This window comes from Leptopilina heterotoma, unplaced genomic scaffold (genome assembly GCF_015476425.1).
Source record: "Leptopilina heterotoma isolate Lh14 unplaced genomic scaffold, ASM1547642v1 Lhet_156, whole genome shotgun sequence".
In the NCBI taxonomy this organism is placed as follows: Eukaryota; Metazoa; Arthropoda; class Insecta; order Hymenoptera; family Figitidae; genus Leptopilina; species Leptopilina heterotoma.
Window position 1 is genome coordinate 500488 of NW_025110870.1, and position 27879 is coordinate 528366.

The 27879-nt window shown below is 28.2% G+C and overlaps 2 protein-coding genes across 4 annotated transcripts in view; one reads left to right on the forward strand and one right to left on the reverse strand.

Annotated features, from left to right (window-relative positions):
- Positions 1-27879, reverse strand: part of LOC122498647 (KH domain-containing, RNA-binding, signal transduction-associated protein 2-like) — a 434337-nt gene that overhangs the window by 63424 nt on the left and 343034 nt on the right. The gene's annotated exons all lie outside the window — the stretch shown is intronic.
- On the forward strand, positions 11320-27371 carry LOC122498644. The gene is made up of 3 exons (XM_043606474.1): positions 11320-11460; positions 21420-22589; positions 27226-27371. The coding sequence occupies exons 1-3, from the start codon at positions 11374-11376 to the stop codon at positions 27238-27240; spliced, it is 1272 nt and encodes a 423-aa protein (XP_043462409.1). The 5' UTR covers positions 11320-11373; the 3' UTR covers positions 27241-27371.

The following is a 27879-nucleotide window of genomic DNA, read 5'->3' on the forward strand; positions in this document are numbered from 1 at the left end:
AAAGTAAACCAATAAATAATCATTCCTAATTAATTTTTGAATAAGTTGTGACCGGAAAATGATTCTGACGTTAATTCAAGTATTAAATATCCTAGAATAAGGGTAAGGGTTGTAAGGTCAACAGTTCGCCCCTGGGACCTTGCATCGATAGAAGCGTCAATATTTTGATCAATTGTCGTATTACCAAATTTTTGAAAAGAGCACGTTACTCTCGGTCTACGTTCGACCGTTGTTTTGTATAGTTTGAAATTTTGTCAGATCTTTTGAAGTTAGTCTTGTGTTAACGAAATTTGTAATTTGAGTGAGTTATTGAAAAGTAGTATTGACGTTTGATGACAATTTCACTTTTATATCGACGAAGTGGAGATATCATGGTCAAAATAAATCGAACCGAATTGTGTAAGCCTCAAGTGTTGAAGGAATTTCATGTGAGATTTTTAATAGAATCCCAAAAACAGTATACTTTCCGTAAAGTTAAAAGATAACTAAAGTGGTCTCCATGTTTAAGTCTAGTGATGGTAATGGCATTGCAAATTATCGTCCTATCTCTGTAATTACCAATTTCGCCAAAGTCTTGGAGAGGTCAATAATTAGCACACTGAACCATACATTAGTTCCAATTATCTCTCCTAATCAACGGTGATGTCTACCCAAGCGCTCTACTGCTACTTGTTTTACGTACTTCATACTTTTCTAAACGAAGCACTTAAATATATCATCGAAAACCATAAACGTATTAAAAATAGAATATAGACAAACGCGCGACAATTTTCATAGGTAACTCATTTAGGTAAACAGTATATTAAGAAAGAACCTTGAAGGTTCTGTTATAAATTTTATCTCCTAATAAGAAGGAAATACGATTTATTGAGAAAGCGTCTTTTGGTAAGCTGTTTTTGGTAATGATTCTACAATTAACAAGAAGGAAGATATCAATCTTCCTTCTTGTTAATTGTAGAATCATTACCAAAAACAGCTTACCAAAAGACGTTATTGATATTATTTCACTAGGACCTAATTATAATTCAAACAGCAATGCATCACAAAATGATGTCTTTGGAATTATTCAAAATGTAGAAACTACAATTCATTACTTAGAAATAATTAACGACATCGAAAACGAGATTAGAGACAAAATCACACTTTACCTTTTTAGTAATGTAAAAAAAATTTCTCATATAAGATAGAAGCATCGCTAAGAAAATTAAAATTACTAGGTAAAGATTAATGAAAACAGAATCCCGATTTAATGTTCACAATTTCCGATAAGGGTATTAACAGTAATTCTACTGTTTTCCTTCATAAATCTGTTTAGTACAAAAAATTAAACGACCTTCTTTTTGGTCCTTTAACATATACTGTTCTAAAAGAATCCATTGTCCCATCTTAAAGAGAGTACTTGAAAGATTCTCAAAAAGTTGAATGACAATGATTTTCTTCAATATAAATACCACAATAATCAATTAACTCTAACAGACATAGCGAGACACAGTTTTACCAAGTTTTACAACATTCCAAAAATTCATGAAAAATATGTTCCTTTTCGTTCCATAGTTTCCCTTCTAACAGACCAACTTATTTTTTAGCAAAAGTTTTATATAATGAACTATAAACAACATAAAAGCTCCAAGTTCTCATATGATTTTATCTAATTATAAACTTAAGAATTTTTCTATTCCTAATGATTATGTTTTAATGTCTCTTGATGTACAATCATTTACTAAAGTTTTTATTAATTTAGTCATTGAAGGTCTTGAATGGAGAATTGCATCACTAGCAAATTGTAAAATATCTTTCTCTGAAATAGAAAAATGCAAGAAGTTTATTTTTCACAGCACGTTTTTTTGTTTTTGATGTAAAAAATATAAACAAATTAATGGCACTCCAATGGGTTCTCCCATTTCACAAATTTTCGCTGTCATTGTAATGAATGATTTTGAGTGTGATTGATTTAATGTTTTAAAAAATCAATATAATTTTATTTCATTGTTTTATTATAGATATGTCGACTAAACGATAATTTGCATTCTTAGGGACCATATTGACTTTGAGATTAACATTTTTAATTCTTACAATAATAATTTACAATTCACTTACGAACTTCAGAATGATTATCAAATTAATTTTCCAAATGTCATAAATAATAAAATAATACATATAATTGGTATTAAAAGTCAACCTGTTCAGGAAGACTTGTCAATTACTTCTCACGTCATCCAATCCAACAAAAAATCAATGTTGTGGACAATCTTGTTGATAGGACGATTCTTCTTTCGCACAATTCATTTCACAAGGACAAATTAGCAAAAGTGAAATAAATTTTAATAAACAACGATTACTCCTTCCATTGATCGGATTTATCTCTCGTTAGAAAATTTATATTCGGAAGGGAATTTTCATTTATTTTTGAATAAGATGTGTTTCGATTAGGTCCAAGAATGTTAGTTTCAGTAATGAGTACATTTCTAAATAAATTTTTGAGGAATGGTACAAACCAGGGCTCGAACCAGTGAAAGTATTTAAAAATACGGACTTTACGGACCAAAAATGAAAAATTACGGACCATTTACGGACCAATTACTGACAAAAATATAACTAGTCCGAGTCAAATAAGAGAACATTTTCAAGAATTTTTAATTAAAATTCTTCTTAAAATCGATTATTTTTAATAATTTTCGAAAAAGTTCTTTGACGATTTTCAAATTCATTTCTTTACAATATTCAATTTCACGAAATTTCAATTATTCGTAAATTCTTTCAGTTAAATATAAATATTGGAAAATATAATATATATATTATTATATAAATTATTTATATTATTTATATTAATTATTATATTAATATATAATATAATATTTATATATAATATAGCTGTCGTACCCGTCTTCGACGGGTTTTAGTTTCTACCAATACATTTAAGTTTCTACCAATCTGGAAAATCAGGAAATAGCTAGGGAATTTAATTTGACCGGAAAAAAATAATAATTAGTTACCATTATAGCTATTTTAGTAGGAAAATATTACTATTTGAATCAGTGATTGACTTTTTGTTATCAAATTAGTTATTTTAACCAATTCAAATGCAGAGAACAATATTTATCAATTTGTAGTACTTTAATTAATGTATTAAAAAAATTAAATTTTCCATACAGTTTTTGGAGTTATAGTAGAGTCTAATTGGAACTAATTGTATCGCAAGTAGACCCTACGTTCCGACTGCTAAAACCTAACATAAGACCTAAATTTTAGGCTGAAAGTAGGGCTTAAATTTTGACTCGGGTCTGTTTTCATAAATATTATACATCAATAAAAATTGAAGTAAAAAGCAATTTTTTAAAAGCGAATTAATATAATGAAACTTTTTCTTAATTTGATAGGAAAATTCCCGGTTCGGCATATTCCCAGCTTTTTACAGTTTTTCCCGTTTGGTAGATACCCAGTTAAATGTATTAGTATAAACAGAAAACTGTACGACAGCAAGTAATACAATCTATATTTATATGAACTTAAGAAACAGTATTTTCATAAAATAAGTAAATTTTTATAGCCATTTGTAGATTTATTTATGGATAAAATCAAGTAAATTTAAATTTGACAAAAAAGAGATAAACCGTGAAAAGTTTGGACAAAGCAGGGAATTTTGTTAAACAAAAATAGACACCGTGTTAACTTTTGTCTTTACATTGCTCAAAACATCTCTTAAAGTTAAATCTAGAGTTAAAATGAAAAAACGTTTTAACATGTAAGTTTTTGCCTAGTGGCATAATATGCTTGTATTGTATCACAGGTGACTTACAATTCTTGACATCCTGCGAAATCATTTTAATCATAAAAAATTTCCATTTTCAATATTTCTGAACTTCTTGAAAATATTAGATTGATTTGATAAATAATTTTGAATTGCACTATTTTGACATCAAAATATTAATCAGAGACTCCAAAAATACTACTGAATTATACTTCATATAGTAATTAGTATCGATTTTTTGATATATTGAAAATTTTTTTATATTTCTTGTAGGATAGTATTTTTTGCAAAATTATGATAAAATCTGACTAAATAACATATAATATTCATTTTTAGAAAGTTTAAAAGCTATCCATTAAAAATTGTGAAATTTGGAAATTTTCCATTTTTCAAGTTTTTGAAAATATTTTTATATTTACATCTTAGTTGTAGAATAGTATTTTTTGAAAAATTATGCTAAAATGTGACCAAATAACATGTAATACTCAAATATAGAAAGTTTAAAAGCAATCCATAAAAAAATGTAAAATTTTGAAATTTTCGATTTTTTGAAAACATTTTTATACTTACATATTAGTTATAGGACTTTATTTTTTGCAAAGTTATGCTAAAATGTGACTAAATAACATATAATACTCAAGTATATAAACTTCAAAAGCAATCCATGAAAAATAAAATATTTTGAAATTTTCGATTTTTTGAATTTTTTGAAAAAATTGAATATCTCCCGTTCTAATTAATATTTTTTAAATTTGTAAATTTATAAACCTTCCTTGGGTCAATACCTAATAACCTACCAAGTTGGACTTAAATCGATTCACATGTTTTTGTGTGATTGGGGTACAAAGTTTTTGTGACAGACAAACATACATACATACATACATACATACATACATACATACATACATACATACATACATACATACATTAAATTTTTTAAGAACATTTTTGGAATCTCTGATGTCCATAATAACTAATCATGTTAACATTTTGAAGTTTTAAGCAATGTACAGACAGACATCTGATTTTATTAATAAGGATATATAAATATAAAGAATTATATCAACAAATTTTTTAATAATTGAATTCTGTTGATGAATGTTAATAAAATTTTTATGAATAAAATTATATTAAAAATAATTGAAATTCTGCCATAAATTTTATTATTTATGAAAATAATTGAATTATGGCTAAGAAATTTATATAAAATTTGTAAATAATTGAATTTCTGTGAAATTTTTATTATTTTCTGAAAATAATTAAAGGTTTGTGTAGAATTTTATTAAATTTTTTTTTAAAGAATTAAATTCTTTTGAAAAATTTTATTAGAATAGTAGATACCTATTAAAAATCATTGAATTGAGAAAAATTTTTGAAAATAATTGAATTTCTACAATCATTTATAATTTCTCTAAAATTATCCAAATTATATCGTACAATTTACGGACTTTACGGGCATTTTTCAATCAAATTACGGACTTTACGGACTTTTTTTCCAAAAAACAGACTTTTACGGACTTCAAGCAAAGTTACGGACTTTTACGGGATTTACGGACCTAGTTCGAGCCCTGTACAAACTCATTAGTATTTACTCAATAAACATATGATGGTCTCGAAGCTGTAAAGAGCAATTAGCTTTTGTATTACTTTCTCAACTTCTAATGTTGCTTTCCCTAAATTACACAATTGATTAATTTGCGCAATCAGAATTTCGAAGACCTGAAATTGGATCAGGTTTATTTACAGAAAAGCAGAAAGATTTGATAAAAATTTTATATGTTCATTTAAAAATATTGAGAAATTTAGATATTCTTTAGGTAATTCTAAATAGTTTGAATATTACTCTTGTTTGAATTTGAAATGAATTGCTCAATTTAAAAATTAAAACTTCGTTTATAATTTTCTTGAAAACACATGTGACTCACTTCAAAACGTAATAATTTTTCACCTCTAATATGTATATCTAACTGAACAAATTGTTCTTCCTCCGGTACAACAATAATATTTTCCATCAGTTTTTTAAAATGACTAGCAGAATTTTAACCTGTTTTTCCGCTCCATGGAAAATCATAAAATTGACGCTTGACCTCTTTTATCATATCACTCTTTAATTAACGTTGAATACTTTCTTGACATTATAAATCATCTAAATCGACTTTAATGATTCCCCATTAATATTAATAAAGTTAAGTAGAATTAAATTTTTAAAAATACATAGCAAGGATGTGAAAAAATAATTGTATGGTCGAATAGCAAAAAAAGAGATTGTTCTACTTATCAAAAAGGGAAACGAACGATGGATCACATTTTTCTTCGTGAGAGAAGAAAAAATATTCACTTCGATGCCTTCGATATCCGATTTATTCAAGTCGAACGCATTTTTTACATCTGAGTGAATATCACGTCATATACGAGATCTGCATATATTGGAAAATGCGAGACCATATTTCGTAAACTATGATTTGCCAAAATTAAACTTAAGACGAAAAGAAAAGAAGAGAAAAAATAACTAGTAGAAAAAAAATTTAGAATAAATTAACTGTATGTAATTTCAAAATATGTGTAAGAAGGATAGTGATTCCATGGTATACGATATGTAAATATTAAAAAATTTCAAATTCCAATAGTATCATTCAGAAAAATTAACATTGAAAGAAAGAATATGTGATGTCTACAAGGTGCAAGAATTGTAGAAATAACCTATCTTCTCGGTTAACTTAATAGTATTGTGCAAATTTGCAGGTACATTTTTGGTTTTGTAATAAAAAAGTTTATTTTTATTCTGTTTTAAAAACTCGAGCTGAAGTTAATAATGAACAAGATTATTAAAATGTTTAATTCTGAGAAGCTATTTTATAATTTGTTTCTTTTTTGACGGGCATAATGATTATTCTACAGTTGTATGATCAACATAGAATTTTAAATTGTAAAATTAAATCAAACAATGCACAAATGATTGTAAATTTAATTAATTTTAATTTTCGAATCTTTGTTAAAGAGCGAATTCAATAAAAGTAGAGTTTAATTTAAATTAAGCTTTTCCCTCATCCTCGATATCTACGGGTTTTTCCAGTTATAGTGTCTAGGATAGTTGACTTTTTCGCAGTTTAATGAGAAAATCGTTTGTATGCCAAAAATGTCCTGACAAAAAAATGAAAAAAATATAGCGTACTTATTTTAAAGAATTGTTGAGTATCTCAAACTGAGTTATGGAAGAAATAAAGTAATTTTAAATTGTGAAACAATATTTGTGTTATGTTCAACAATTAAAGATTAATTATAACTTATAATTTATTACCATTATGAGGGCAGCATTAGTTTTTTGGACACCCTTCTTATTAGGAAAAACAACTCTATTATAACGAATTGGTATCTTAAAGATACCTTTTCTGGTATAGATATTTAAATTACAATTCTAATGTTTCCGTTAAGGACAACATTTCTATCTATATTCTATCTTCTAATTAATAGTCGACAAGGATAAATTTTGTAACATTCAGTCCAACAATAATTTCCTGTTACAATATGAAACCTATAATGAAATTATTATTAGTCATCGAGATTCTAAAAACTTCCAAGTATACATTAATCAATAATATCATTATCCAAAAAATGTATCTTTATTTATAATTTTATAATTATGTTTTTTAAAACTATCATATGTAATGAATGTTATGACATAGAGGTATGATAGATTTTACACATTAGTACAAAGTGGAACATATTAGATATAAATATCAGTACAATTCTCTTGTTTATTGTATCAATTCTGAAGGTACCAGAAACTCCATAGTTGACCCTCATTAAAAAGACAATTGTTGTAAGGGTTCCCTTATCACAGCCGGTGGTCTATTATTTGTAGTGCTGAACCCTCATTAAGGAGGTACCTATTGTTCCAGGATTCGCGCCACGAAGCTTCTTACTTCTTTTTACACTGAGAAAGAAAAAAAATCTCCTTTTCTCTATCCATCCAAAGAAAGTGAAAAACGTCACTTTTCATTGTGTAAAAGGAAAGCAGATAAGTTAAAGTCCGGATTTCTTGGTTGGAGAGAAGAAGCAAAAAAATTGTATTTTTGATTCAATTTTGTCTTTTTCTGAGTTCAAGTACCTGAGAATCGAAAGCTGGTAGTCTATTATTTTTTATCTATTATTGGCCCATAGGTAACTGTTGAGAAGAGGCAGTGCGTCACCATTTAGTGAATCACTATATAATATTTAAAATTTTTTTAAATGATATCCTCAGGGATCAGTGCTTGCTCCTTTGTTATTTAACCTTTTTACGAATGATTTGAGGGATGTTCGCAAATACCCTAAATATATGTAATTCGTGCATGATTTACAAAATCATAACTTTAACATACGACGCAGTATTAAATTTAAAGTTTTGAAGCAAATTAAAATTTTCCTTAACAGAAAAACAGCTTTTTTTTGGTTAGAGTTTGAGAGTTGCGGTCGTGATTGGTTGTGAAAATGACATGATGACGGTCGCTATTGGCTGAAATAATTTCAAATTTTTGTGCGCGCACAGTTTTCAGGTTCTAATTTATTCCACGTGGTCGAGTGCAAGTATTATACATGATTCATGATGAATATTACAGATTACAAAGTGAAGAACACGTGTTTTTTTTCTTAAATATTCTTCATCATTCTTAATAATATTCTTAATATATTGGATGATAAAAAGTGAAAAGTGACAAAACAATAAAGAAATATATATAAAATATCATAAGTGATCAGAAGTGAAAAAAGTTTTGTGATTAAAATAAGGATAATGAGGATATAGGTGAGTTTTTAAAAGTTATGTAAAATACTACTTTTTAGTCAGACGCCAGTTAGTTTAATTGTTGGAAAACTAACAAAAACAATAATTTAATAATGATAAAAAAGTAAACCTACACTTCTCTTTAAGTCAAAATAATGTCAAAGGAGATTCCGCTGAGAAAAGTTAAGAAGGGAAGTATAACCTTTTTGAAACACGACTTTTAACCAATAATTTTACTTACTATTTTCTTGTCAATTTATCCTTCTGCTATAGTCAGGAATTTAGACAAGTCAATCTTCTTTAAAGAAACACAACAGAAATACACTCTCAAAAATAACACTTTTATTCAAACTATATAAACTCTCTTTTAAATAAAATCTTCCACTCTCCTACAACTCATGTCTACTCTACGAGATCATAATAATTAATATATTTTCTCCATGTGCTTTCGTCGTCTGCTACATTTTTCGCGAAACCCCAGTACACACTTGTCATAAAGGGGAATTGGGGAATTTACATTTCTCCCTACGCCTTAAAGTCAAAAGGACTAACGCGCTAAACCCAAAATCAAATAATTATTAATTGAAATTATAATAATAAAAAGAAAGTAAATAATGAACATATCATGACGAAACCACTTCGTCACAAAATATAATAGTAATAAATCATTTATCACAGAATAATTTAATCCCAACAAAAACATCTTTGATGTTATAATACAATATAAGTAAAAAGATAATAAAAGTTATAATAAACTGATGAAAAAAATTGGTAGAGTTTTTACTTTGTAATTTACATATTACGAACACAATTAGTAAAGTAATCTTGCATAATTGTTGTGTTCTTAAATTAAGATTTTGTTTTGTCTCAAATGATTAGGAGTGACCGTTTTTGGTTCTAGTGTTATACAGAATGTCAGGGTCCCATGTTTAACTAAAATACAACTAAAACTATTTCACATTAATGTCAATTATTCAAAAGAATATTTAAAAAATAATGTGAAAAAATGATTCATGTTGGATTTACATTTTACTTGCCTATTAAAGAAAATTTATTTCCTTGGATACCCAGCATCATGAGGTCTCGAACGCAAGCCTCTGTTAGAAGCGGTTTATAAATCAAAAGCTCAACTATGCCGCGGAGGCTCATGAAGGTAAAATAAGAATTCAAACATATAAGGTAGAATGTAAACATGCTTTATAACTTGACTAAATATAAACATTTGAAAAAGATTCCTAATTTCTTTATATATCAAATAAAATTTCTGTTGACAGAATTTTAATTTCTTTTCTTTAATTAAATTTAGACTAAATATTTAATACAAGCATATCTTACTTTATGTATATTTAAGAGATGCTATTCTTAAATTCCCGATAAGAAAATAATAAATTTAAAAAAGCTTCGGTTAGATTTCAAAATTATCAAGAGCAGAAAAGAGTTGAAAAAGGCAACGAGAAACTTAAAGAACAATTCGAAATAATTGGAATATTTTTCATTTCGCAATGACAACACTGAATAGTCCTTAATTCTCATTTGCTGAAATATTCACCATAACAGTATTCGATTAAAGGCTCAATCCCCAGTCAAATTCTCGATACTATTGCTCGTTAATGTAAACGCGTTTCGAACGCAAATGCAATTAAATTCCCTGCTATCGAGAACATATATATGACAAGAAAAGCGACGCGACGGGTAAAATAATTTTTTTAAAGAAATGTAATTTTCCGTAAAATTTAAAAAAATAATTGCAAGCTACGTTATAGAATTTTTACTTTTGGTTTTTATAGTGGACTGTAAAGTAGGTCATGAGAAGCGCTTTTGCCATGAAATTTTTTTTAAACCACTAAAGAACTAGTGGAAAAAGAAAGCAGCTTGACAAGAGAAGGGTCAGTTTATTTTGCAGCGGTAATTTTATGCTTCCGTAACTGTCCTCGTTAAGTTTGGTGTGATTAGGTTGTTATATTTATGTGCGTGACTCTAAATTTTTCATAATTGTGGAAAGTATTCGCAAAGCATTTTTATAATTTGTTGCAGGGATTTTTCTCAAAAATAAAAATAATATATTTGGGTTTATCATGATATAATTTAGTTTTAAAAGAAGATTTCAAATTAATTTAAATGATTACAGATTCTTTTACAAATCAACAATAAACGTTGATTATTTTAATTCAGCCTTTCAAAAATTTTTGAATTGAATAACACTCTTGTTAAATTCAACAGCAATCAAACGATTTTTTGGAAAAATCAACTTTCACGTCCTGTGTCCTTTGTATATTAGAGACAACAACTGATGGCAAGGTACAAAAAAACGAAATATCGCCACCGGAAAATCTATAGATTTTCCGGTGGTGATATTTCGTTTTTTTATAGTTGCCGAAAAAGTCGTTTCGTGTGATATCAGGTTTTAATAACTGTCAGCTATGTCAGTTTACGATCGAGAATATTTTTAGGTATACAAATACCTAAAATTTGTCTTCATTTCGATAGATCGAATAGTGAATGTTCAAAAAAATAGGAAGAAAAAATTAAATAATTAAAATTGAAACGTCGTTTTTGGTTTCTACTAAATAAATTATCGAAAAGAATGTTTACTTACGTAATAGGCTGAGGCATAAAATAATTTAACTCACCTGAAACAAAAAATAATATTCATTTTAATCACTTAGTTAACCTTGGCAGTGGTTTAATATTTATATTTCTCGTGCACGAAATTTTGATTTCTGAACTATTAAAAAATAAAGTTATAAAAGGAAAGTTGTTAAAATATTGTTTATCTGTTATTATTTTTCATTTTAGCAGAGAATTTTTTTTCAAAAGTATATCAGTACGTGAGTCGAAGCAAATATTTACACAACAACCAAACATGATCTACCGCAGTAAACTTTTGGTGGCATTCAACTTGATTTTGCCAGTTCTACTTGGGCAAATTTCAATCTTGAGAGGAAGCGATGTAAGTTAAACTTCAAAACTATTACTAAATTTTTAAGAATAATATATAAAATTATTTTATTAGGTTCTTTTCTAGAATAAATTAGTAAAATCGTAGAAAAAATTTCACTTGAATTGTCTAGGGTAAAAGTGGGTATTATCACGGTATTTTGTATTTTAATGAATATTTCAAATAATATAAAAAAAATTTGACTCTAAAAAATCACTCCTTGAACCTGACAACTAAGACATTATAATTTGTATCATATTTTTGATTATTTTTCTATTAATTAATTTATTAAAAAGGTTTTAAAATTTGTAGTCCGAAAAAGGTTCAAAATGGCTCACCTTGGTTTGAGACTTAACTCTACAGTGGAGTCAAAAATTATTTTTTTTATATTATATGGGCAAATCCATAAAACTTTTGACTTTTAAGAAAAAATTTTTTTTTATTAATTTGTATGCACATAGATGTCACTTTGCATACGTGTTCAAGAATGTTTTAGTACTAAAAATTCGTGTGCGTGATTTATTTTTAACTCACGCCGCCAATGTTTAACACTTATTATTAACCCCTTCCGGAACTGAAATATAAACGGACAGACTGAACGGACAAATTTAAAAACTAATTGAATTTGATTGAAACTCGTTACTCGGGGGTTTTTGAGATCGCTGATTACGAATTTAAAGTCGGATTTTCTAAATTCAAAATAGCGGATCCAATATGGCGAATGACGAATTTGTAAACTTAATGGATTCGCTTGAAACTGTTAACTTTTTACATTTTATTGTATAATACATTAAAAGTAACTTAGTAAATTTAAAATTAATTTCCCAGGAGGTGGAACTTTTAAATTATCACATTTATGTGAGTAAAATGTAAAATTATTAATTTTTAGCTTATGTAACATATTCTTATTTTGCTTAATTTTTTAATCAAAAAATCACATTTAACTTTCGGTACATATGCATTTTTAAGTTTATGTATTGAAACAAAAGTAGGGGAAAGATGTACGAGATGATCTCCCTAAGGGAAAAAACCTATTATTCAAAGAAAAATCAACATATTCGAGTTTTTTTGTACGCACTACTAGATAATTAATCTATCTAACTATTATGTTTTGAAATATTTGCAGCTAATTAATATTTTACTATTAAATTTAATTTTTCTAAAACCTTACAAAAGGATTATCTTGGACACCGGGGTGTCCAAGATGATCCCCCATGGTATGGGCATGATGATCCGTAGGGTTATCTTCCCTGGTAAAAATTTCGGACTAATTCCGGATTAAATACGGACAGATTAGTACGGATTAGTCCGAAAATTGAACGAAAAAGGTCCGAAAATGATCCGCGCTAGTCTGATATCAATCCGAACGAAAACCTGAATCCGAAAACACTCCGGAGTAATCCTGAATGTCTACGAATTCAGTGCGTAATTAGTCCGCAACAATACGAACTTATGACCGGTGAAGAATTCTTCTAAAATAAGTACGTAATTATCCGAAACCAATATGTTAAGAATACGGAATCAGTCCGCAACAATCCGAGTTTAATCTAGTTAGAAAAACTTAATCCGCAAAATTTCCGGAGCAATCCGAATTCTGTAAGCTAGAAATCCGGTATTAGTCCGCAACAATTTGAAATTAATTGTGGCAAAATCCTATTCCGAAAAAAGTACGAAACAATCCGAAATCTGTATGCTAAGAATCCGAAAATTGTCTGCAACAATCCGGATTTAATCCAACTAAAAGGTATAATCCAAAACAAATACGAAATAATCCGAAATCTGTACACAAAGAATCTGACATTAGTCCGCTTCAATTCGGAATTAGTGTGGTAAAAATCATATTCCGAAACAAATATGAAACAATCAGAAATATGTATGTTAAGAATCCAGTAATAGACGGTCACCCGAATAATATTATATCCCTGGTAAAAATTTCGGACTAATCCGAATTAAATCCGGGCACATTAGTGTGGATTAGTCCGATAATTGTACGAAAATTATCCGCGTTAATCTAACATCAATCCGAGTGAAATTGTGAATCCTAAATCAGTCTGGAATAATCTTAAATGTCTGAATTAAGTCCGTAATTATTATGCAACAATCCGAAATTATGTCCGTCAAAAAAACTCATGTAAAATAAATACGAAATAATCCGAAATCAATATGTAAAGAATACGAAATCAGTCCGCAATAATCCGAATTTAATCCAGTTGAAAGATTTAATCCGAAACAAGTATGGAACAATCCAAAATCTGTATGCAAAGAATCCGGTAATAGTCAGCGTCAATCCGAATAATTTCCGATCACAACACCCCAGTCCGAAAATAAGTCTTATTATTTTAAGAATTTGTAAATATATACAATCCACAGACAAGTTCAAAACAATCCATATTCAAACAAATTCAGACTTAATCCAGAATGATTTTGGTATAATATTGAATTTGTATATTAAAATAAATTTGTATTGAATGCAGATAAATTCAAACTAATTATAATTTCGTATGACAAAAACCTGACCAAAACCAGATTAATTCCGGATTTAATAATTTCACATTTGCAAGTTGCGTATTATCAGACTAACTTCGGACTAGATCGGACTAATTCCGGATTCACTAGTTATACACAAACCGCATTGAGTTTGAATTTATCCGGTCAAATTCCGAGCGACAAAAACCTGTCCATAAGCAGACTGTTTCGGATTAGCTGCTGATTCACTGGTTAAACCAACCGGATTACTTCTGCATTTACTAGTCGCATATGATCTGACTAACTACAGACTAAACCGGGCTTATTACGGATTCAATAGTGATAAAAAACGGTATTGATTTTAAACTTAATTCAGGGTGAAAAACTTCACAATAAACCGTACTGTTGCGGACAAATTCCGGATTAGTCCGAAATCGGTCCGACTTTTTATTCAGGGTATTTACTTATGGTAAGTAAAATATTTACTTTTGCAGTCAATTTGATTTTACACTAGTATTATTAGTTATCTTTTTCAATATTATAATTAACACTGATGTGTTAGTTTTTTGTCATTTCTTTTCGTGGAACTTGATAAATTCTATTATGAATTTGAACTCCCATGCGAACGTGGTATAGTGGTTAGTGTATTTGATTTCGGTGCGCTATAATGTTAGATAGGTGCAGGTTCGAATTCCCAAGCGTTAGAAATTTTAAGTTAATGTAAATAAAATTGCGATAGGTAAATCGAAAAATATGTTGAATGTACCATAAAGTAATAATAATTAATATATGTAACTTGTATAATTATTTTTTTTAACATTTACTAAATTGTCCGGACTAATTTTTGACTGTTTTGGACTAATTCCGGATTCACTAGTTGTATACAACTTTATCGGACCAACTCCGGATTCACTAGTTGTTCACAAACCGTATAGAGTTTGGATTTTTCCGGATTAATTTCGGGTGACAAAAACCTGACCATAAACCGCATTGTTTCGGACAAATTTCGGATTAGTCCGAAATCTGTCCGGTTTTTTAACCAGGGTTACCCCAATTATTCGTGTTCAGCGACCCAGAATACCCCTTAGTACCAAATTTTTGAAAGATACATCCAGTCGTTTACTTATACTGACCATGACATGTATTCCATGACATGTAGAATATTCCCTTCATTTAAAAGGGAATATTGCTGTCCCCCGCTTTATAAATTGACTTGTAGGCTTATTTTTGTTTATGTGAAACTTTTCCCGGTAGTTAGTGGAATTATCAATTGACCCTCCAAGTTTGATACCAATTTATAGAAAAGAAAACTAGATAACCCGTCAGAAACAGGCAAAAATGGGCAGGAATTCAAAATGGCGAACACGATTTTGAAAAATTAATTGGATTCGCTTAAAATTCGTTACTCGGGGGGTTTTCGTGTTCGCTGATTACGATTCCGGTGTCAGTTTTCAAAAATTCAAAATGGCGGATCCAAAATGGCAGACACAATTTTGAAAAATTCATTAGATTCGCTTAAAATTCATTACTCGGGGGTTTTCGTGGTCACTGATTACGCATCTGTTATTAGTTTTTCAAAGTTTAAATAGTAAGAATTTTTAAAAGAATTTATCCACTTTTGAAATTTTTCAAAATTTTTGGCGGACATTTTGTATGAAAAATTATTTATTTTAAAAATATGACTTCAGAATCGTGATCAGCGACCCCAAAAACCCCCGAGTAAGAATTTTTAAAAGAATTTATCTACTTTAAAAATTTTCAAAATTTTTGGCGGCCATTTTGGATAAAAAATTATTTATTTTGAAAATCTGACTTTAGAATCGTGATCAGCGACCCCAAAAACCCCCGAGTAAGAATTTTTAAAAAAATTTATCCACTTTTGAAATTTTTCAAAATTTTTAGCGGCCATTTTGGATAAAAAATTATGTATTTTGAAAATATGACTTCAGAATCGTGATCAGCGATCCCAAAAACCCCCGAGTTAGAATTTTTAAAAGAATTTATCTACTTTTGAAATTTTTCAAAATTTTTGGCGACCATTTTGGATAAAAAATTATTTATTTTGAAAATCTGACTTCAGAATTGTGATCAGCGACCCCAAAAACCCCCAGGTAAGAATTTTTGCGAATATACGTTAAGATGTTTTCTTGTTTGGGCCATGACGTGTATACACGTCATCCACTGTTTGGGCCAGTTTTTTTCATGACGTGTATACACGTCATCCACAGTCAAGGGGTTATTAAAATTGATAGTTTTCAAATCCTTGAGCGGAATACTTTTTTTGAATATCTGTGAGGCAATGCTTCGATCACACTATACATGGACCTGTTTGAAGTAAAATTGTAGTTGTGCCTTTTAAAAATGTATAAATTTAAATAAAATCACGACTTTTATTAACATCTTTAGTTAGAAATGAATTATTAACAAAAAGCCACAAAACCTACAAACACTAATTTTTAAATAAAGAACTCAAGAATTCATAAACTATGAAGAATAATTTGAAAACAGAAAATCATTTAAATTTATCGTTATTCATTTTCTCATTATTAAAAAACAACAAAAAGAATGATAATATAAAGATTTTAACTTATTTGAATTTTAATTTATTTACAATAAATACATTTATTTAAAAATATTTTATGCATGTTTTGAAATTAATTATGAAAACAACAATAAAAACTATGAAAAATAATATAAAAACAATAAATTATTTGAATTACAATTCATTTATTTACAAGAAACAAATTGACCAATACATTTTAAGAAAATTATGAAATTAATTAATATAAGAAAAAGCAATAAAAACTATATAAATAAATACATACATTTCAATGAATTTATTTATTTACAACAAATTTTTTAAGAAGAAGGAAAAAGCAATAAAAATTAAATAAAGTAAATATTTATTTCAATTGCAATGTACACGGAAAAAAATTAATCTCTAAATTAGAGATTAAATCTGAGATTTAGGCATAAACTATCACTGGAATCGGACGTAAGATGTAAGCAGATCACTAAAACTGAAATTTGGTATTATATCTAATCCGAATATTAGTATTGTGAAGAACACGTATTTCTTATGCCTAAAAATGATATTAGGAATCTCAAATTTTATGACATATGGAACATATGTTCTAAACTATCAACTTACTTGAATAAATTCAAATAATCTAATATATTATTTGAATAAACAATATTAAAAATTTTAGTCGTATATTTATATAATTCTAATTTTTGTAATAACTCGATGTAATAAGAATTTATAATTTATCACAATTTAGAGTGAGAATTATTCACAAAATATTTATATTGTTTTCCCTGTATGAACTATATATTGACAAGTATAAAAAAGTAGTTGGATATTTTTAAAACACAATACGAATTTTATATTTTTATTTCATTTTTTTGTTTTAACGGCGTTGGAAGGTCTGTAAAATTTGTAGGTTACAATTATCGCCCGACAAAATACGACACTGACTGATTTAAATGACGTGAAATAGGTAAATAAACATTTTTCAACCACTTTTTCTCTAAACACAAACACTTTTTACAAAATAGGCCAACATACAACGAGTAGGAATCTTCTTAATTACCTAAATTCAAAAGATGGTTTAAATTCATGCAGAAACGCGGTTGAAAATGTAAAATTGGAAAGTGATGTAATGCTAAGAATATAACAGCTGGACCATTGTGCTCTCTGCATGCTTCTGCCCTCTTCTGGCGACTGGCAGTAATCCGCTTCTTGTTGTCTGTCATTACATTACTTTCCAATCATTTCCAATTTTACATTTTACAACCGCTTGACAACCGCGTTTCTGCATGAATTTAAACAATCTTTTGAATTTAGGTTATTAAGGGGAGGTTCCCATCGCGGGAGTCAAAAAAATTGATTTCTTTTTTATTGTATTTTTTGAAAGCTATATATATGTAGAATATGTGTGTATACCGATTTTTTGATCCGAAGAATATTTTCGATTTTATAGAGTCTTGAACTAACCGACGTCCCGAGCACTAAGTAACAAATGTCAGGCAAATCACATCAATTTTTAAAAATTTTGCAAATCTGACCTCAGAATCGTAAAGAGAGACCCTAAATACCTATAGATATTTATCATATACGCAAATTGAACAAAGAATTGCAAAGAATACAATTATTGCACAAAAATGTTTTTCAAGCTAAACGCGTTTTTCTCGAAACAAGATTTTTTAAACTGGTGGGCATCGTAGCGTCTAAACTATTTAATCAATCAACTTCGGGTTTGTGGTTTATTAAAGGTAACTAAATTCTACAGGGGTTATACCTATAATATGATAAAATTGTTAACAATACAGATTTTTACAAGAGGTCAAATATGGAAAAATAATGCAAAAACGCAGTTTTTTTAAAAATGTGTCCGCCATTTTGTCATTTTGTTAACTTTTTAACTATTTTATAGGTATAACCTATTCTTTAGGATGTCATCTTTATAAAAAATTTTGAGTTTCTGTTTTAGACTAAAAATTGCGCAGTGTAGAATGCCCACCGTTTTCCTTATTTAAAAAAACATTATTTTCTAGATGCGCCATATTGGCCGCCATTTTGCATTTTTTTGAAAATGAAATATATGTTGTAAAAGTTCAAGAATGTATCTTTATTTAGAAAAAAAACTAAATCGCTAAGTCATAGCCGTTCTTTGCAAAAAATTGTCAAAGTTTGTGTTTATTTTGGCCTCTGCAATGAGAACCTCCCCTTAAGAAGATTCTTACCCATTGTATGTTGGCCTATTTTGTAAAAAGTGTCTGTGTTTAGAGAAAAAGTGGTTGAAAAATGTTTATTTACCTATTTCACGTCATTTAAATCAGTCAGTGCCGTATTTTGTCGGGCGACAATTGTAACCTTAAAATTTCACAGACCTTCCTTCACAGACCTTCGCTTTTATTTGGATATTTGAAAATAAAATTAATACTTAATTAATTAAAATGGTTTAAATCTTTTTTGTCACTGATTAACTTAAAACACAATGTACCTAATTCATATAAAAAAAGTTGTGAAATTAACAAATCTCTAAATCAGAGATGTGAATTTATGGCGTTTTCTGGTATAAAGTTTGACAGAATCAAACACAACTTATCACAGTAATTGTGACTATAATGTTTAATTTAGATACACTTATATTTCATTGGACTTCAAATTAATATTATTTCAAGTTTAGAGATTAATTTTTTCCGTGTATATATTTGGTTACAATACAATAATTGTATTGTAACCAAATAATGAATGAAATAATGAATAATTTATTATTATTCATTAAAAATGACTTTCCAAACATTTTTACAAAATAATATAAAAATAATAATTATGTGGATTTCAATGCATTTATTTAAGAAGTAATAAAAATAGTATGAAATGAAATAATTATTTTATCAAATAAACAAATCTATATAATTATGTGCATCAACTCGGGCAATCTAAGCATCAGCTTTTTAGCGTCAGTGCTGCCAGAGTGTCAATTCTAATACAAAAAGTACTAGAATTCCCTACTTTTCGTTATTTATCTGCTAGATAGTTAACTGGCACTTGTATTTACGTGGATCAACCCAAAAATGCTAACCAGCAGTTTAACCAAATTTAACCTCCTGATAAATTTATTCTGTCAGTTAACTAACAGACACTTTATCCTAGGGCAGATCAATTGGCCATTAGTATAATTTAGGAAAATATAACTAAACAATAAGTTTTAATCTAATATAATACGGACTTTTAAGTATTCGATTTGAGTCACATAAAAGTTAAAAGTTTCGTAGATAGGCCCATATGCGTCATAAGCACTTTTGGCCCACTGATCTCTATATACCTCTGGATTGGAAATGCTATGAGCAGAACTTTTACCACGGCGGCCATCTTTCATTGTAGTAAAAGTACAAAATTATGGCGCGAAAGCCTTGTATTTGAAGTAATAATAATAATGATAATAATAATTATTAATTTTAACATTTTATATTCTATACATGAGTTGTTTATTCATACATCTACTTACAATAAAAAAGAAATTTACTGTAATATGAAACAAGGCTTTCGCGCCATAATTTTGTACTTTTACTACAATGAAAGATGGCCGCCGTGGTAAAAGTTCTGCTCACAGCATTTCCAATCCAGAGGTATATAGTGATCAGTGTTTTGGCCAGTCTTAGTTTTGCGCATACACTACCGTCCACGAGTATCAGGACGATTACACGCGACTCTATAAAAAAACATGCCATCACTTTTTCAATCATATATCGTAAATAAAAGGAGATACAAAAAAATCTTAAATACAGTTAGAATGCTGATTAAATTTTGCGTAAAATAAGCCATCTTTGAAGTCATTTCGTTAACTATTTTTTGAGTTGTAGAGTAAGAAAGAAATTAAAAAATTATCAAATTTTCTCATTTTTGTCTCTTGACTTCAACTTTTTCAAAAATCTAGAAACATTTTAGATAAAATTTTCTAAAAACACAAAAATCTTCGTTAGAATTTCAGCTTTAAAATAAGCCTTCGAAAATTAAAAAAGGTTAATCCGTCTTCAATATATCATTAAAAATGTAAAGCCGTGTTTCCACCGATTAGTGTATTGAAATTCAACTCTGACAACTCAATTCTGGCTTCGCGCGGCTGCGAATGAGAGAGAAAGGAGAGACGAATTGACACGGGAGAACGATGAACTTTCGAGTTTGTTTATATTACTCATGAAACATCATTATTTATTATTCCCCAGCATAAATCCGTCCCTGTTTTCTCTCCCATTTGCAGCCACGCGAAGCTAGAATCGAGTCGTCATAGTTAAATTCCAATGCACCAATCGTCTAAAAACGGCTTCACATTTTTAATGATATATCGAAGACGGATTAACCTTTTTTAATTTTCGAAGGCTTATTTTAAAGCTGAAATTCTAACGAAGTGTGTTTTTAAAAAAATGTTATCTAAATTTTTCTAGATTTTTGAAAAAGTTGAAGTCAAGAGACAAAAATGAGAAAATTTGATAATTTTTGTTATTTATTTCTCACTCTAAGACTCAAAAAATAGTTAACGAAATTACTTCAAAGACGGCTTATTTTACGCAAAATTTAATTAGCTTTCTAACCGTATTTAAGTTTTTTTGTATCTCCTTTTATTTACGAGATATGATTAAAAAAGTGATGGCATGTTTTTTCATAGAGTCGCTTGTAATCGTCCTGATACACAGTCAACGGGTTAAAAATTTTATGCTTGATTCAAACTAAAAACATGATTGTGCATATAATTTAAAATTGATCATAGTTTATGTTTGAATTAAATATATTAATTCTTCAAAGGAACCAAAAAATTTGTTTAAATTAAACTTAACTATGTTTGAATGTGTAGAAGAAATAAGCTAAGTTCTGGTTTAAACAAAATATGTTTAATTCAAATAAATCGATTTCTCAGTGCATGGGAAAAGAAATTTTCTTATCTGTAGGATTTTGTGCTAAAAATAAAAGAATAATTTTCCAAATTGGTATTTTACAGGTAGAAACAAAGGAAAGAAACCAATCCATGTCTGATGATGATATCTGTACTCTTTACGATTACTCCCTTGTACTTGATCAATGCCTATTTCGAAAAAATTATAAACCATTAATAGTAACTATAGCACGTAAATTTACTGATGGAATAAACAGAGTTAGAAATATATCTCAGAGTAAAAGAATATTATACGATAATGAAATTACCAACAAACATTGGAGTAAGATGCATAATATGATAACGGAAAATTTTTATCTATATGAAGCTCACAATGTATACTACTTTGTTTATCCAGTAAACATTCTAGATAATTCTTTCACTATATACTGTCAAAAAATGCTGTTAGGCGATCAGTTAGGTGTAACGTTTGATTTTGTTAACGTAAGAAAAGAGAATCCATTTTTTGAAGATATTTTAGTTCCTCTAAAACCAAGTTGCTCCAACTGCCCTCTAGTAGAATATGTTAACAAAAAACTAAAAACAGGTGAAAGTTTCTCGGAATTATTTGCATTAAGAGAACAATTGTTTAGAGAAAAAACAAAGTACACTTCCCTAAAAGCATTCGACAATGATTTCGCTTGCAATTCGATTGGATTTAACATTAATTCTGAGAGCGAAAGTTTTTTAATGCATTTTAACACATTACTGCAACAAATTCAAAACAAAAATGTTGATCAAGATAAAAAGACAAGTATTTCTGAAAGAAGTCTAAAGTGTTTCAAGTCAAGAAATCTGGTTGTTACAAAAAAATTTTTTTACGATAATATTAACAAGCAGAATATAAAAGACCCGTTTACTAGAATTAATTATTTAAACTGGATTAATGAAACTGTATTTTCACTCAATGTGAACGATACCTCATTTGGCAACATTTGTAAAAATGAACACAAAATATATGTATTAAAATTATTTTGTTTTATAAAAGATATATCAAGTATGACATCTTACAACATACCAGGGTGGATAGATACTCTACGACAACTTGTCACTTCATCATTAAGCAAACAACTGACGTGGTTCAATATTTTGATGTCTTTGTATCAAAATGAGTATTTAATGGAAAGTGATTTAATTTCATTGCGACTTGAAAATTTGAAAAATGAAATACAAAACGAAAGCGGGGATTGGATGATTGTGATGACTACTGCTTACAACTTGATTTCAAATTTAATGGTACGTAATGTATTATAATTAAAAAATAATCTCCCTCCTTATACAAACAAATCCTTTTTGTATAAAGAATAATAAAAGCCATGCAAAGTATATAGTTTATCTGTAGTCAATGTAAATTTGAACATAAAACTTGAGTGTATAAAATTTATAAAAATATGAGTAACAATTTTATAATTTCAAATTGAAGCGTTGGGTGCAAGAAGGGTGTTAGACATATAATGCCCGTTTTGATATCTTCTATATAAAGAAAATAGAAGCTTTAGTTCATAATTATTAAAAAGGAGACGGTAAACTATAAATTTTTTTGTACATTTTGGTTCAAAATACATTCGTGTATTACATATTAGTTTTTGAAAAAATCTATAAACAATTTATGTTTATATTTATGAAAATATACTCCTCCCCCACCCATAACTCGCGCTTTACATGCAAAAAAACGCAACTTTGATAGCGAATATCTCTGGTTTCGTGCGGTGGAAATTCTTCAAATTTTGCAAATATTTCAAGAATGATAATAAGAACGTATGGTCAAATGATACCTTAATGGCATTTACAGTTTTTGAAATAATTAGAGATTAAAACTTTAACTTAAAATGTCTTCGTTTGTTGTTGTTTATTATACCCCCTTCTTGTACCCAACGCAATTGGACTAGGATACCACCTAATGTTGTTCGTAATGAATTTCCCCACATTGGAAAATGTAGTGAAAGTATGATTTTTAATTAAAAATTTTATTTATACAAAGTTGACAAGTTGTCAAAATAATAAGTACTTATTATTTTTACAACGATCATTATTCGTATTTAATAAATTTCAGAAAATTTTTCTGGATATATTCTATTGAACAATCACCAAAATATCATTAAAATAAAAGTTTTTTAAAATTAGAAAAAACATGCCTCCCAAAAAGGAAAGCGTGTTGGTTGTTTAACATTACATTTTTAATAATTTTAAAACAAAACACGATGTGAATATGTTTGTTTTCAAAATTTTGACTTGTGCCAGGTGTATATCTGTAGGTATATTCTTTTAGAAAGTACAAGTATGTAATTAAAGTTGTGTCAAAAACATTTGAAAAATTATGGTGCTAAAAAGAATTAGTAAAATGCATTATTAAAAAAAAATGGCCGCCATATTGGATCCGCTATTTTTAATTAAAAAAATCTGATGCGATATTTGTAATTAACGAACCCAAAAAACCCCGAGTAACGATTTTCAAGCAAATCTGATAATTTCTTTAAAAAATTGTCTAAACTTATCAACCAAAACTTTAAGGCGGCAGTCTAGGTCTTTTGCACGTATTTTCAAGAATTTTTTTTTCATAGTGAAATTTATTTAAACATTTAAAAATTTTTACATTATATATTATATTATATTATTATTATTACATATATATTAAGCTAAATAAAAAAATTTCTTTCTATATTTTTTGTTGTTAATAGCGAAGAAATGGCGACTGTAAAAAAAATCTCGAAAATCTGGTTGACATGATATCTCCAGTCAGAACAGACGGAATCAAAAAATTCAAACGGATTATTACACAGAAAAAACTTGGTCTCATTTTTGTTGCATCTCATTTTGAGTACTACTCAATTTGAACAAATTACTAACTTCAAGTTGCTCAAAATGAGTATTACCTGTCGATAAACATTTTCAAAATGTTAGGTTGGTAACATTTGCAGTTTTGTCATTTTGTGATATTTCATATATATTTACTGTGAAAAATATTAATTTTGATTAATTTGAAAATATTTTAATGTCTTTTTATTTACAAAATCAATTTATTAATTAAAAATTAACTTAATTAAAGTAAATTACACATAACAGGATAAATAAATTTTCAAACTTAGCGCCATTTAATTGAAGTAAGTTGTGTGAAATCAGATTGGCACTACTGGTATGCAGGCCTGCTGGTATGTCAACAAACATTTATAACCTAAAAATTTGCTTGCCTTTATTGAAAAATTGTAGTCAAAATATATGTGAAATGAATATTACATAATATTTGTTACGTCATTTACGCACAGTTAATTAATATATTTTATGTTTTTATTGGGTTATTCATTATTTGATGAAAATTTTCACGTATCTTTTATACTCATAATGAATATGATTGGTCTCATTATGAGTATTTTTGTGTAAGCTCAAAATGAGACAAGGAGTCTCATTTTTGTTGCAACTCATTTTGAGTAGCGTACGCTACTCATTTTGAGACTAAGTTTTTTCTTTGTAAAATATAGGTAAGTGGTTACAGCCTGAGCTAAAATCGTAATTTTTAAATATTTTTTAACCGGTTTTTTTAAACAATTTTAGTTTTAAAAGAAGGGTTAAAAAAGTAAAGTCTGCCATTCTGTTATTTTTCAATGAAATTTTTTTATTTTAGTTCAGGCTGTAACCATTAACCTATATTGTAATAATCCGTTTGAATTTATTGATTCCGTCTGTTCTGACTGGAGATATCATGTCAACCAGATTTCGAGATTTTTTTTACAGTCGCCATTTCTTCGCTATTAACAACAAAAAATATAGAAAGAAATTTTTTTTATTTAGCTTAATATATGTGTAATAATATGTAAAAATTTTAAAATGTTTAAATAAATTTCACTATGAAAAAAAAATTCTTGAATGTTACAAAAATTAATGAAAAAATGAGTATTAATTATAATCAGGAATCACTATCTTCGAAGTTGTAACAAAGAAAGAATTGGAATTTATAATATTTTATTTAGTTTAATTCTTTGATAATTTATGGGGTCGTTATCTCTCTTTAATCTTGGTACATCTCGCCTCTGTATAAATTTTATTAAGAGAATTTCTAGCTTGTCATTATTATTTAAATAAAAGATCACAATAATTTATGTCAAATATGATATATTTAAAATAACCAAGTTTTATTACAAGTTTTAAATTTCGCAAAACCAGATTTCGAAAATATGAACTCAAGTTGGATGAAATATGATTCAATTTTCATAATAAAAGGATTTACTTAAATTTTGAAACGATACTATTTGTTACTTACGAAGTATTGGCCTTAATTCCTACCGCACTTAAAGGAAGGGAGAAAAGGTCATCTAGAGCTGGTCCTCCTTCTTATTAGAACGGGCAACTATTTGTTTATTTGTTTTAATTTGTTAAAGTGTTGTTCACCATTAATTCTCAGTCTTTTCTATTCAGAACTTTCACTATTAACAACTTATTTAAATGGGACAATTTGAAGCACTCATTTTAAATATTTTGTTTTTATCTCTACTCGTTTCGATTCCTCAATCTTTACGCGGCTATTTAATTCGAATATCTATTGTTTTGGACTTGTCTTATGATCGTTGTCATAAGTTCAAAACAATTCAAAGTGTGACGAAAGGGCTGCCAAAATTGTGGAATATATGAACGAGAGTAATCGACAATCGTGATTTTATTTATAAGATGGTTTAAATTGTTCCATTATTTATTTTTGTGTTCACTGTTAATTCTCAGTCTTTTCTATTCCAAACACTTCGCGATTTTTGATTTTAACGTCCGCCCGAATTCGGTTGCCCGTGGCGAACCCTTGAACCGGCCGAGTTTCGCAGACGGTCAACCTCGCGATAACCTGTCTCCAGGAGTTAACTGTCGCGAAGAAGCAATTTACATTGGGACACATCAGTTTTAATACCTGAAATTGAGGTTTGGGTGTGTCAAAATTTAGTGGAGAGGGATAAAGGATTGGGAAACGTATTCTTATATTGGCTAATAATTATTATAACTTGGAATAACTTTAATGTCATTGCACCCTCTTACTGTGCAAAAATGTTTAGTTCCTAATATTGGTTGCAATATGTGAATTTGCAACAGAGTCTTTGATATCAAAGATCTTTTAGAAACGCTTACGTTTCCATTTTATCAACAGACTACATTTTGGTCATTAACCTAAAAGAGTCTTTGATACTTTTAATTTATGGAGCTAAAGAGGAAAATTATGAAATTATTCCATTAGTTCATACTTGGCAATTATTTTATTCGATTAAGTTTTTGGTTCAAAGAAGGATATGGAATTTGGATTCTCAAGTTGTAAAAATGATGCACGCGCAATGTAAATTCCTTATAATTTGTTGACACTATTGCAAAACTCTAACTTATTGCAATATGTTCGGTTTTGTTTAGTGCAATAATTTATTCTGTGAATTTGTGATAAAATAGTTGTAAAAGTATTTTGGAAGAAGCGTAATAGAATAGAATTTTACTAAGAATCAAAACTACTTAATGCCTTTCTAAGTAAGAAAAGGGGAGTTCAATTTTGATGGCTCGTATGACCCTTTCATTTTTCTTTAATTTCGCTTATGTATATTTTACCGTTATAATTAAATATAATAGGAAATATACTCTTCTAATTATAGTAATTGTGAATACAATTTATTAAAATTTAATTTAATAAGGATAAAAAAAACGATACGGCTTGTAACGTTACATTGAAAATACGTGCAAAAGATCCAGACTTCCGCCTTAACGGTGTTCGACGGTCTCTGAAATTTCTAGATTACATTCGACAAATCACTATCACCCAACAAATACGGCACTGTGTTTTTTATGTTTTGGGGAAAAAGTACTCTAAAAAAGGAGGGAAAGAAAATTTCACTTTTTTTCGTTCTATCTGTTTTAGAAAGTTTGGAATTGATCTTACCATAGGAAATGGACATTTTTAAAAATGGAGTATATCGCCACCATTTTGAAGTAAAAATGAAAAAAATTTGTGCATGTTCTTAAATAAATTATTTGTCACGTGTAAAAGGAATTTTATAAATAAATGTCATAGTTATTTTAATAATATATACTAAGAAGGCCTTGTTTTTTCCCTTTTGTGACTTGCATTTTCTAAAGAAATGTATGTAAATAATTTTTGGTAAAGAATCTCCATTCTCTAAAAAATACGATTTAAATGAGCCTATGAACATTAAGAAACGTTAATTTCTTCGGAAGATATAAAAAACACGCTCTTCTTTATAGGACTCATGTTTTTTTATAATTTTAAAAAAATTTAATTTTAATAATATTTTTGTGAGTTAAAATTTAATGTTAATAGTTCAATAATTAAAATTTTTAAGTTATGTTGAAAAGTAAAGTGTGTTTGTTTAACAAAATTTCAAATGTAACACTTGATGAGGATACAAATGTCGGTGCCGAAACGTCGTGTTCGACGGATTATTCCATAAAATATATCCAGAAAAATTTCCTGCAATTTATTAAGTAAACATTTAATTGATTTGATTACAATCATTAGATTTTACTATTCGGTAAATAATACTGAATATTTATT